Source organism: Crinia signifera, chromosome 1 (genome assembly GCF_055691185.1).
Source record: "Crinia signifera chromosome 1, ASM5569118v1, whole genome shotgun sequence".
Classification (NCBI taxonomy): domain Eukaryota; kingdom Metazoa; phylum Chordata; class Amphibia; order Anura; family Myobatrachidae; genus Crinia; species Crinia signifera.
In genome coordinates, this window is record NC_139217.1 from 161,249,000 (window position 1) to 161,262,201 (window position 13,202).

The following is a 13,202-nucleotide window of genomic DNA, read 5'->3' on the forward strand; positions in this document are numbered from 1 at the left end:
CCTATTAAGTCTGTCGGCCAAACAGCTTCTATAATTACAGGTCTACACATTATGTCTCACTTTGTCATAGGTAGCATTGGGTTAGTGTTGACAGGAATCTGTGGTGGTGCTTGCTAGTTACCGGAAAAGTAATATAAAGAGTAACATGTGTACAGTGTCTTTGGACGCTGATCCTCCTGGCGCTTTAAATTAATCAAATATAGATAGATATAAACAAGTGGTCCATGGGATTGGCAGTCCCAACCCAATGTGGATTATAACAAAGAAAAAACATTCAAATAGGAACACTGCGCTTGGGAAGATCTGTTCATTAATATTATAATTGCTCTAATGGAAATATGCAACTAAGCGTGATACTTATAACACATTTATTAGAGCATATTTCTATAGTATAAACATAAAGTTGCAACACATAAAATGCAATAAATAAAAAAACAGATGATAATTAAAATTGGGGTTAATTGGTTATCACACCCAATATTTAGCTAACAAAATATCTCATTTGTATGTCTATAAATGATGGTCAAAGTATAGAAAACCACCTGTGGATATTTGGGAATTGGACTTGATTCTCCACTGGACAATAATATAGATGTTTTCAAATTCCTACTGTTTAGGATATAGAATGCCGGCATCCCAGCAGACCAGGGAGACAGAGGTTCATACAAATTGTGATTTAAAAGTTCCTTTAGTAATGTGGGCAAATTTGCTGCCAGCAGGAGCGTTCCTGTGCAGGTTGTGTGGGAGTTTCCACTCTTCGTGTGGTGTTCCGGTGCTGCACTGCCGAAGAGGTGTGTGAACATGTTGGCTCTCCGTGCTGTGTCCTGGGGCTGCACCGACAAGGATGTGAGTATGCAGGCTGGCGTGCCCGTGCCTTAGGCTTGTCAGTCAGACAGCATGAGATGCAATCAGCAGCAGGGAGGCAGCAGCTGTTCTCAGGGGCGTAACTAGATATTCGTAGGCCCCATAGCAAAAGTTTGTAAGGGCCCCCGATTTAGCAACTGATGGTGATAAATGTATGTAAAACATATTACTTAGACAGTAAAGATGGGCCCCCTTCAGCTCTGGGCCCCATAGCAGCTTCACCCCTAGCACCTATGGTAGTTACGCCTTTGGCTGTTCTCTGCTACGATGGTGTGCACCTTTGACCAGGTACAGTAGCTCTGTTGGGATTTTTACGGTGTTTTCGGGGATTTAGCTGCAAACATTGTTTGATAAATTAGCCCCTTAAGCACTGAGTGCCGCTGTAGGGTCTGTGCTGCCCGAGGTGCTCTAGATTGTAATTGTCGGAGGAATGAAGGTCAACGCATTTCGTCCCTTAGGGCAGGGCAGTCTTTTTGTATGGGCTTATTGGGCACTTTCCCAGGGGTCCTCTCCTGATAGCTGAGGATCCCCTTTTTCCAGGGATACCAGAATTTAGGAAATCGGCCCTGGGGAACTGGAGATATCCAACTCCAAAACAGCAGTCCACATCCGACCTGTTAATTGCAATTCCGAGTCATATATCTCAGGTTCTCTCTGACTTAGAGTTATCTGAGAGTACATTCCAAAAGCTGGGACTCTTCCCTTTCTGTCGACACTAGCGGCTTGTCTCTATCATGCCCAGAACTAGAGATATCAGCCTTCCAGCAGCCGGTCCCTGCGCCAGTAGTGTAGCTAGGTTTCACGGTGCCCGGAGCAAGGGCATGTTTCGCGCGCCCCCCCCCCCCCCCCTGATTTGTAGTAGGTGGGACCCTTGCGTGGCAAAAAGGGGGCACAGCCTAACATTATACCACGCACCGTAATGCCCATTACACATAAAGACACATGCCGTAATGCCCATTACACATAAGGCCACACATGATGCCCATGATTGGTGGCGTGGGTGGGGGAGTGGTGGGTGCTGAGTTACTGCAGTTATCAGCGGGGCAGATGTGGGGTGGGCGCAGGTGTGGGAGCATAATACAGGTACACCGTAATAAATAATAACACCAGTACTCAGTCACCAACAACATACTGTATGTAGCACCTAAACCAGCATCTAATGCTGGTGTTGGAAACACACAATAATTAGCTGTTACACACTTTTAACAAAACCATTTATAAGCACTTACTGTTACAAGGGATGCAAACAGTTAAAGTGCTCCAGACACATGCAGCTTGCTCTGTGTAGCAGCAGCATGATGACAGTAGGGAGGGCTCCGTAATTTGAGTGCAGTGCAATAGTTCCTAGCCTTTTGCAAGGAACAGAAAGTAACACTAGTAAGTCACAGTACTAGTGTTTGGCTGCTTGTGAGGACTGTGGACGGGCTCCGTAGTTTTAGGCTGTCAGGGTCTGCCCTGTACTGTATGCTCTGCTCGGACGGAGGGGAGGGAGGGAGCTGTATGCTCTGCTCGGACGGAGGGGAGGGAGGGAGCTGTATGCTCTGCTCGGACGGAGGGGAGGGAGGGAGCGGTATGTCTGCTCGGACGGAGGGGAGGGAGCTGTATGCTCTGCTCTGCTCTGCTCGGACGGAGAGAGGAAGGGAGGGACGGTTGACATCGCTGCTGCCCTGAGTGGGATAGCTTACCTTAGGTACAGCGGCAGCACACAGCAGCGCTGCCGAGCACACAGACACAGCTGTGGGGATGGAGAGGCTAGAGAGAGCTCCTCCCTGCACTGTGGAGCGGCCGCTCTGTAGTGTCAGACTGGGGAGCGGGCGAGCAGGGCAGGGGGAGCCGGTGGCAGAGCTCCGGCGCCAGTTGACATGTCTGCGCCCGGAGCATGTGCTCCACCGGCTCCACCGTAGCTACGCCTCTGCCCTGCGCCCCCATTGATCCTAATTAGGGTAATCCTGACATAGGGCCAGATGCACTAAGCTAAAAAAGTGATAAAATGGAGAGTGTTAAACAACCAGCCAATCAGCTCCTGCCTGATATTTTTCAAACACGGTCTGTGACATAGCAGTTAAGAGCTGATTGGCTGGCTGTTTATCACTCTCCATTTTATCACTTTTGAAGTTTAGTGCATCTGATCCATAGTATGTTTCTCTTCCCCTATAAGCAGGGCTGCCATCAGAAATAGTGGGGCCAGGGACAAAATATGCAGCCCCCCCCCCCCCCACATTCTACCTCTCTGACCTGACTGCATCTCATTGTGCTGCAGAGCCTGGATGGCCGAGCATGCTGCAATCTCTACTTGTACAGCAAGTGCATAATTTTGTCTCAGGAGTCCCTCCACTCATAGTCCTCCCTTACCAGCTTCTCTGAGTATTCACTCCTCCTCACTCAGCTATGGGGCCCTCACTGCTGCCGCATTGCTGGTTACAAGGGGGAGAAGTCCGAGTAGTATTGCTGTGTATGTTTAGGTGGTTGGTCCAGGGGAGAGGCCCATTTCCAGGAAGTATACAGTTCTGATTTATTCATTAAATACTCTTGCTGTTCACACTGTGGATCATTATGACCCAATCTGTGCCGGCGGGATGTGGAAAATCAACAGCTGCACAGCTGGTAGGTGACCCCAGCACCCCTCCTGCCTGCCTCCTCCAGATGCTGGACTGCATCTCTGTCCCCACCGTCAGAAAGATGCTCTGGCTTTTTCCCATTCAGTTTCAGCTGACACAAGTAGACTCCAAAAATCGGTTGGTAGGCCAGTGGCAGTCCCCCTCTCTGTCAGGGCCCAAGACTAATACCCCAACTTCCCCCTCAGATGGCAGCTCTACCTATAGGATCCATGAGTGTGAGTTTCCATCTACTTGCAACCTTTATAGTGAAAGCCAAGTGCCCGCCTGCACCGCAGCAAGCTTGCATCCTTACAGCCCTCCACAAATGTAAAATAGATAGATCAATGGATCACTAGATGCTGAGGATACATAAGGTGAGTTGTACTAAGCCTTTAAAAGGTATCCAGTAGAGAGTGACAAACCACCAACCAACCAGCCCCTAACTGACATTTTTCAAACACGGCCTGTAACCAGGGGCGGTGCAAGGCACCGGAGCACCCCGGGCGAGTCGGGGTGGGGGCGCCCCGGTGTCTGCCGCCCGGGTACCTGTCCTGTGGCGCTGTAAAGCTGGCGGCGGCAGCGGGGGGTCCCTGCAGTCAATAAGAAATAACGAGCGCTATCCGCCGGGCTATGCGGAAGCGCTTCTGTTTTGGAAACACTGGCCGCACGGCGCACGCTGATTGGCTGAATCTCAGGCAATCAGTGTACGGCCAGTGTTTCCAAAACAGAAGCGCTTCCACATAGCCCAGCGGATAGCACTCGTTATTTCTTATTGACTGCAGGGACCCCCGCTGCCGCTGCCAGCTTTATATACGCACAGCGCCACAGGACAGGTACCCGGGCGGCAAGGGGGGGAAATTCCACCCTCCAGTGGCCGGCGCCCTAGGCAAATGCCTAGATTTGCCTAGTGGTGGCGCCGGCCCTGCCTGTAACATGGCAGTTAGGAGTGTAAGGCATCTATTCAGTTTGACCTTATCACCATTCATATGATCATATGATTAATGTGCCCGCTGATGTGCATGTGTTCAGAGCACACACCCACGATCCATAAGATCTCACAGTTTCATGTGCTCCTGTCAGTGGGCTGCAGCTGGGCACAAGTAAGATCTGCAAATAGAACTTTCAGTGATTAGCTGATTTTTCTTCTCACATTTTAAGATAAGCTTACTTTATCAAACCTCCCAAATGTCCTGGATTTTCACGGGACAGTCACAATTATTTGTGACTGTCCTGCATCCCACCTGCAGCCAGCTATGTCCCGTGGTGGTGGTGGTGCAGTTAGGAGTCCCCCTGCCTGGAGGTATGCTTTAACCTGATTGTAAGATAGATAGATAGATAGATAGATAGATAGATAGATAGATAGATAGATAGATAGATAGATAGATAGAATGAATTAGTAAAACTCTGCTTTATCATCTCGGTAGGTCTATCATGTAAACATAAGCAGATACTGTAATGCAACTGTTTGATAATTGTCATTTCTATTCCAAGCAGAACATAACAGTATATGTTTATGATTATAGCCAGTCACATGATGATCCTGCTGAGGTAATAAATGACAGTCTGGCAGCAGTTCACTATATCTCCCCAGTCATGATAGGTACCAGGAATTTGTAGCCACCTGGTTTGTAAGCAATGTATCTTTTTATATGCTTTCTTTAGTACAGATGGCATCCTTTGTCCAAATATATCGGCCGTTCCGTTGAAGGGCCTATATAACATGTCGGCGGGTGTGTACCAGCAATATGTCGGTGCACTGTGGATGTTAGTTCTCAATTTGGGAACTAATAGCCCTTTCAGAGACCACAATTGGAAATGGAAATGTTTTATTGATTTTCAATATATACAGGGAAAACAAAACTCTGTTGATTTCAATATTGGTAGATTGTAAAAATTAAAAGCTATGCATACAGAAACATAAAGGGAAGTCATTTTCAAGAAGTTGGCCCAATAATGACACTAATAGTTGAGGAGGCTGAATGTCTGAGGCAGTGACTGAGATATACTGACTCTCTTGTACATTTACTACAGAGAATAACTGGATGTGGCAGAAAGCCAATAGATGAACATGGCCCTCAACTCTAATCAATGAACTACTGTTTTTTTTCTTTACAGCTGTACATGGAGTTTAATGAAAAATCAATACCTCTCTGTAATTCAAACCTACAGTCAGTGGGCCCAGCTATTTCTTCCCTCATTAGAAAGCAGCTGAGGAACAGTTCAACTCCAAAGGAAACATAGTAGAGAGACGTAATAAAGATTTGTGTGCATACGAAGCTCCCTGAAGACATATAGTTGTAGGTATCATTAATTTAATTTTATAACCTTCAAATCCAAAATGTTACAATGTTTTATATATTTTAAAATTAGACCTATTCAAGTACTGTTAACTTCAAGTCACTTTATTTACATTTTTCTCATAGTATATTCATATCAAGGACTAGCTATACTGGCTATTACTGCTGCATGCCCGGCACCTGTGCTACTGTATGTGTTATGCAAAATTTTACATTATACAGAAGCTCACATGTTGTCAGAGCTACCAGGGAACAGTTCCAACCAGTAAGAGGCCAGTTCCATTAGCTATGAGGTCCTTGTAGTAGCCTAATGCATTGTGTGATGCTCAGTTAATGACTTTGGCTAATTATTTGCTCTTATTTCATATAGTCTTTGAACATGGAATGATTGTTATTGCCAGGATGATGGTTTGAATTTTGCAGAAACTCTTGGATTCTGATTCAGAGATATACACTAATGGGCTTGCATCTGTGTCTTTGTACGTATTTACTGTGCCATTATATGCAAATATCATAGAAGCCTGGGTTTGTATTAGGGATGTGCAGCGGTCTGTATCTCCAGCCATGTTTTCCACCGGTCTGTATCTCCAGCCATCTGGATCTATTTCAAAACACCACCCTTCTGTGTTTCGTTTTTCGTGTTTTGGATCTGTATTTTTTTTTATAGAAACATAAAAATCGCTAAAATCGCAGAATTATTATTTTGTTGACCGTACGCTATTATTAACTTTAATAACATTAATTTCCAGTCATTTCCAGTCTATCCTGAATACCTCACACCTCATAATGTTGTTTTTAGGCCAAAAGGTTGCACCAAGGTAGTTGGATGACTATGCTAAGGGATACAAGTGTGAGGCACAAACACGTGGCTAATCTAGGAGTGGCACTGCAGAGGCAGGCAGGGTGGCAGTTTGAAAAACTAGGCCACAAAGAGCACATAATGCCAAAAAAAGAGGTGCAAGATGAAATTGCCCTTGGGCCCTCCCTCCCACCCTAATGTTGTGTAAATAGGACATGCACACTATCTTTAACAAACCAATCATTACAGCGACAGGGTCTGCAACATGACTGTGGCTAAAATTATTGTTTTGTATTGGCCCCCACAAAAAAAAAGAAGCAAATCATCTCTCCCTGTGCAAACTGGCTCTACAGAGGCAAGATGTCACCCTCATCCTCATCCTCATCCTCTGAATGTACATCCTCATCCTCACAGATTATGAATTCGACCCCACCGGAATCCACCATTACAGGTCCCTTTTTAGTCTCTGGAGGCAATTGCTGGACTTCGCTGAAAAATTGAGGAACATCATCTTCTCCACATTTTGTGGACGCAACCTCCTACGCCGCTTGCTGACCAGGTTCCGGACTGCATTAAAAACTCTTTCCGAGTATACACTGGAGGAGGGGCAACCAAGTGCATGCATGCACTTGGAAGATGTCTATGCAAGTGTATAAAACTCACAGCACATTCATAACGCAGGATAACTGTTAGCACTCAGAGACACAGAACAGCATTGGAGGGGCGGTGTCTGCAAATCAGTGAGTGCGGTGAACGTGGGCCCCTCTGGGTATACCGTGCACACTGCACCCATTATAGAAACACCTATCGTGGCATGTCACTTTTAGCCAAAGACCCACAGCATCTCACACAGGAGGCTATGGTCAGATGGAGAAATTTCTCCTGCCAAAGGGCATGTGCAAGTTTCGATGGTGCACATTTAGATGGAACAACACCACAACATGAGGGAAAAGGGAATTTCAAAATAATGACCCTGACCAAAAATTTAAGTCATGAGCTCAGTGCCGTGAGAAGGCTATCACTATGCCATGTGCCATCCATGGTAAGTAGTGTTAGCAATTGGTACAAACAATGTGTATATTTGGCATCATGTTGCTTTTCAGAATGGTGGTGGTGTTGGGAATGATTTCTTAAAACACATTAGGCCCATGTTTACATAATAACTATTGATTAGCCTGAGTATAAATGCTGATCCATGCTAATCAGGTACATTCCATTACCATTAAGGCCATAGTCTATTAATCTTCTAATGGCTACTTCAAGCTGGATAACGCACTGCAGTATGTTACTGACATCATATCAAGCATTCTTCACAAATATAATAGGGAGTTTAGTGTGTTCCACAGTCCCCATATCTAAATACAATAGAGCACCAGGGATGTTTTAAAGAGATTTGCAGCATGAATCTGTAGCAACATACACCAGTATCTGTTGGAATATTTTATGAGGTTGCAGTCAGCATCCTGGTGGTCAGGATACTGGCGTTCAGTAGAGGGTTAGGATACGGGGATAGAGTGTTAGAGTCAGGCAATTACAAGGGAAGGTTAGGCTGGGCTGTGTGTTTGTGTGTGTGAGGGGGTAAGGTTTAGTTAACAGGGTATGGGGGTTAGGGATAGGTACAAGTTGGGCGTGTCAGGGTCAGGCTGTGTATGTGTGTGTATGTGTGGGGGTGTTAGGCTGCTGGAAACTGAGTTTAGGGTTGGGAGGGGTCAGGTTGAGGGTAAAGTTTCCTTACTTGACCACTGTCAGGATACCCTAGATTTGGTTGCCGAGGATCCTGATCGCCAGTCATCCATATGTATCACACTTTCAGCATCTGTCTTGGAGCACAGGGTCCTATCCAATACTAGAAGGGTTGCCAATGAGTCTATGCCAGCACCTTATCTTTTTACATATTGTGATGGCAGAGGCAGCATCTCTCCACATGAGAGTCATGTGTTGGATCCAGATCAGGTTTTGGAGCACTAGCAGCAACAAGCTTGTGTTATCAGAGGCACCTGTGCTTTCTGGATTTAAGTGTTTCCAGGGCAAAAGGAAAATGCTCTCAATGGTGGTTTAGGTGCCCTGTAGTGCTTGTATTATGCTATAACATGTATGCTGCAAATGCTGTAACCATCATTACTGTGCTGACGTGGAATGCTGTTTACCTGCTATGAAAAATAAAGACCCAGTGTATGGGCTCAAATTATCACAATATATAAAGACATATTTCGGTACTTATGTAATATCTGGGCTCCCGTTTTTCTTATGAGACCGCATCCCCTCGCGGGGCTCGCTGCGCTCGCCACGCTTCGGGCACGGTGGCTCTCTGCGCTCGCCACACTATATAAAATCAACTCCATGCGTAGTTGGATAGTAGGGGTATGAAAAAATGGGGTGCATTTAACATGGGAGCCCAGATAATACATAAGTACCCATATTTCTTCTACATGTACATGTGTAATAATGTAGCAAAATATACGTACTCATTTTAAATCTTTTCAGTCTGTTTCTATTCTACTGTTATTACTCAAAATTCAAGACAGGAACATGGATTAGTACAGTACCATTTGTCGCACTCAAACTTTTCCAATTTGTACCTTACCTATACTTTGATCTAACTTCTCTCATCTCATCCTCATGCTCCATCTGTTCACTTTAAAGTTCACAAGTGGGAATTATCTGTCAGAAAAGTACCTAATTCACAGGAGGAATTACATTATTTTCAGAGAAAAATGATCTCTTTTATTACCAAATGGTTTGCTCTAATTATTAGGGGCCGAACGTCATCTTCCTATTGTCGCATTCTCGTGAGACCCAGATTCTAAATAAGTCCAGGCTTCCGGAACCATCTTCATTTCGCAGTTGATTTCAGACAGCATGGATGTACTACTGAGTGAGGGCTACGAGTGGGCTGCATTATTGTTTATTATTATTATTATTATTAATAAGATGGCATGTATCATTATTAAGGATGCATTATTGGGGCTACTACTATGGAGGCATTATTGTAGCTACTACTATGAAGGAAACTATGGGGCACACTGCAAAGGGGGAATTACTGAGGAGCTACCACTATAGGGGACACTACAACTGGGGGCATTACAAAAGAGGCACTACTACTATGGGGGCACTACTAGGGGAGCTGCTACTGTATATCATGAATGCTATTTTTTTTAAATCAAATACAAAATATATTTTTGTTTTTAACTGCAGAGATGCCCAGTGTCCCTTATCAATCCGGGGGTGCTGCATGGGTGCAGTATAATTCCAGGGGTGCTGCATGTGTCGTGTATAGTTTCAGGGGTGCTGTCATGTGCAAAATATAATTCCAGGGGTGCCCCATATGTGCCGTATCAACCCAGGGGTCCTCTTCTTGGCAAAGAGACTGAAAGCTCCGGAAAAACAGCCGCATGAATAAACTTGGCTCCATCTGTGTGCCAGGATTGCTGATATATATTATATATATTGATACAGTTTTGGATGAACTTCTTTCTGATAATTGATGGTTACAATCAACAGGTAAGTACAAAGGGCCTGACGCATTTTGTCATTTCAATGACTTCATCAGTGGCAGTATAAACAGCATATCAATTAGACGGTTTGTACATCACTTGATAAAGGTGTGGGCCACCGATAGAGTTTTAAGGATCACGATCCAATACTAGTAGTTCCAAATTTAAAGGCGGAATTCCACCATTGATGTATCTTCAGAACACTCGTTTGATTGGCTCAAAAAACGCTGGTATGTGTTAACTCAATAACAGCAATCAGATTATTGCTCAGGGAGTGAACATGTGCACTGCTGGTATCCAAAACTGGATTCCAGTTTTGGATCCCAGTGCAAAAAAATCTACTTTAAGTTAATTTAATTTAAATGACACAACAACAATGGAGAATCATTAGGACCCAAAATGATGAATTATGATTTCCAGTAGTTGTCGAAGTGAATGTGCATCACCACTACCGATGATAAAAAGATCATCGCTATATCTTTTTAAAATCAAAATGTCTGCACTAAGGTTACCCGAGGGAAGGAATAATATTTGCTCAATATGGTGCATGAATGCATTTGCGTAAGCTGGGGCCACAGCGGATCCCATGGCACACCCAGCTATCTGCAAAAAAAATTGCCCTTCAAACAAAAAATATTTTTTTGTTAACACAAACATCAAAAGGGTAAGAAAAAAATCAACTGGAGGACCCACATAAGCCAGATCAGCCTCAATCAGGTGTCTGATCGCCTCCACACCATTGTGGGGGATGCAGGTGTAGAGGCTGGTAACATCCACTGTCCCTCTTGCTGGCGAATCGCCAGACTGTCTCCGCTGGCGATCTGCCAGCAGGGAGACGCTCCATCTGACTGAGACGCGCGTGCGCTTCAGGGAGATGGACAGGGTTAGGGGGTGGGGTGCGGGGAGGCGGTGGGGACCCCAGGTGACCGCCGACAAGCCGGCGGGGACCCGGGGGAAGCGCCGTCGGAAGGGGCTGCGCGCGCATCGGCTGGCGATTCTGCCGCCATCCCCTGCAAAGACAAGCCCGGCTCCATCTGTATTGCACATTATTACCCAATCTTGCAACAGAAAAATCAAGAATACATAATAGTGCAGTAGTATTACATAAATAAGGAACTAGTCGTTGAATGCAAGGATTTAAAATGCTGTCTAGATATACTGACACTGGATGCACTAAGGACCCCTGGACGAGATGATGGGACCTCCCAGTGGATGTAGGGGGTCCTTATGCATCTTAGGTAAGGTATAGTAGAGAGGCACAACAGGAAATTCAACTAATAAAGCTGTACATAATTACATCAGTAAGTTATCCATTCATTACTGCTAATTTTAAGATGTTATCTACTGTAATTCACTCTTAAAGGACACAGTGGGATCTTTATCCAATAAATAGTAGGTCTCCATCCGCTAATTATCTGTAACATTCACTTTTGTAGTCACAGATATTTTGGACTACCACAGATCGCGCTCCTGATAATTATATCCCTCCTTTGAGATAGTTGTTCCAGAGCGATAAGTTGAGATTTAGTCATATTATTTTTATTAACTTTGATAGTTGACTTCACATGTCCATCTCCAATTTGATCAACCAGATGGGAAAAAGTCCTTACCGTAGGGTTGACTGAGGGAGGGTCAAATTTGGACCGTGGGATGATTCTTCTAAGTTGTTCTGAAATGGGGCTAACAGAGTCCTGCTGTAAAACTGGTTACTTCACTGTAGCCTTGCTGAGGTGATCTCTACGGTGCAACGTACAGTGCAACTTGTATGAATCAACCTTCCATTGGAAGGGATCACTTTTCACCGTTGGAACAAATAAAAGTCCTTTTCCCAAGACTTCTAATTCAATGGAAGTCAAGGGCACATCTGAGGGGTTGAAAACTAGACTTTGGTCTTCCGAGGAGGTTGGCCTCTTCCTCTGCCTGAGGTTTTGCCTTGCCCTCCTGGTCCTCTTCTGGTGGTGCCTGTAGCCATAGCCCTTGTAGTCATCCCTAAAGGTAGGCCTGTATTACGACTAGATGGCGTGGGCTCACTTTCAATTTGCAAGGTACTAGAATCTTTAAATCTTTCATTTTAATTTTGAAAACGGCGTGATTTGTGCTGGTACAAATTAGTAGAGCGCTGGCCTTCTGCTTGTCCGCCAGCATTTAGCTAGGGGTAAACTCTCCTCTGGTCATAGTCCAGCAATAAGGTCTTGTTTGTATTTCTCAATTTGTGTCTTTATTTTATCCAGCCAATCCGTATGAGTGTCATGAATCAAAGTGGCCTTAAAGTGGTTTCAAATGCTGAAATTTGCGACTGATATAATTTTTGTTCGCGTATCGCCTCCCCAATTACTAATAATAGTAAATCCTGTGAACATTTGTTTATGATGGCTATCCATCGGTGACAGAAAGCCACATTATACCGTCCGATTGTTTTTCACACGGAATCCCCAAGGAATCTGTTTTTTTACCGAAAATAATCTGACAAATTAACGCTGTGGCATAACAAATCGCATTCCCTTTGTTTGAGACACAATATTTGTCTATACAGCACCTCAGGGGTAAGTGGCAAGATATCATCATCACATTTTTGCTTAGATAAAATTGATTCAGCATCTGCATAAATAAAACTAAAAGTTTCACTGAGATCAAGTCGGATAAAGTCCAGAGCCTCATCCAGAATTTGACTAGCAGTCATTTTGCTTTAAGAGGTAACAAAACAAACAAACAAACTGACACGTAGAGAAATTTGTGCTGCATGTACCAGACCTCAATTTTCAATGTGGTCCCAAGGAGGAAAATATCAATATCAAAAGGTTCAGGGTGCCATGGTCATACATAACCAAACATCAGACAGGTTCAGAAATGCACATATCCATATCCATAGTTACCCGGCACTCCTTATTAATTATGTTCGTGCTGAGGTCTTATAGTTAAAATTCCTTTAATCGCCATTATGGAAAACACCCCATCATCAAGGACACATAATAGCAAGTGAACAAAACACACATATAAATACATGAACATTGACAATACTCCCCACCCCCCATGTGGACCCGGTTGGATGAACACTAATCTCACGCAGCTGGAGACATCTCTGCCACCGACAATGCTGAGACGTTGGTCCAAAGTACACTGGAACCAGCGTGTATGGGCAGACTATCTAAGG

The 13,202-nt window shown here is 44.6% G+C and overlaps 1 protein-coding gene across 1 annotated transcript in view; it reads right to left on the bottom strand.

Moving 5' to 3' along the window:
• Positions 1-11,757: 11,757 nt before the first annotated feature.
• The window catches only part of LOC146060107 (protein FAM200A-like), a 99,719-nt gene continuing 98,274 nt past the window's right edge, over positions 11,758-13,202 (bottom strand). Inside the window, exon 5 of the mRNA XM_083173013.1 lies at positions 11,758-12,040. Coding sequence (XP_083029139.1) covers positions 11,758-12,040 — 283 coding nt within the window. The remainder of the gene's footprint in view (positions 12,041-13,202) is intronic.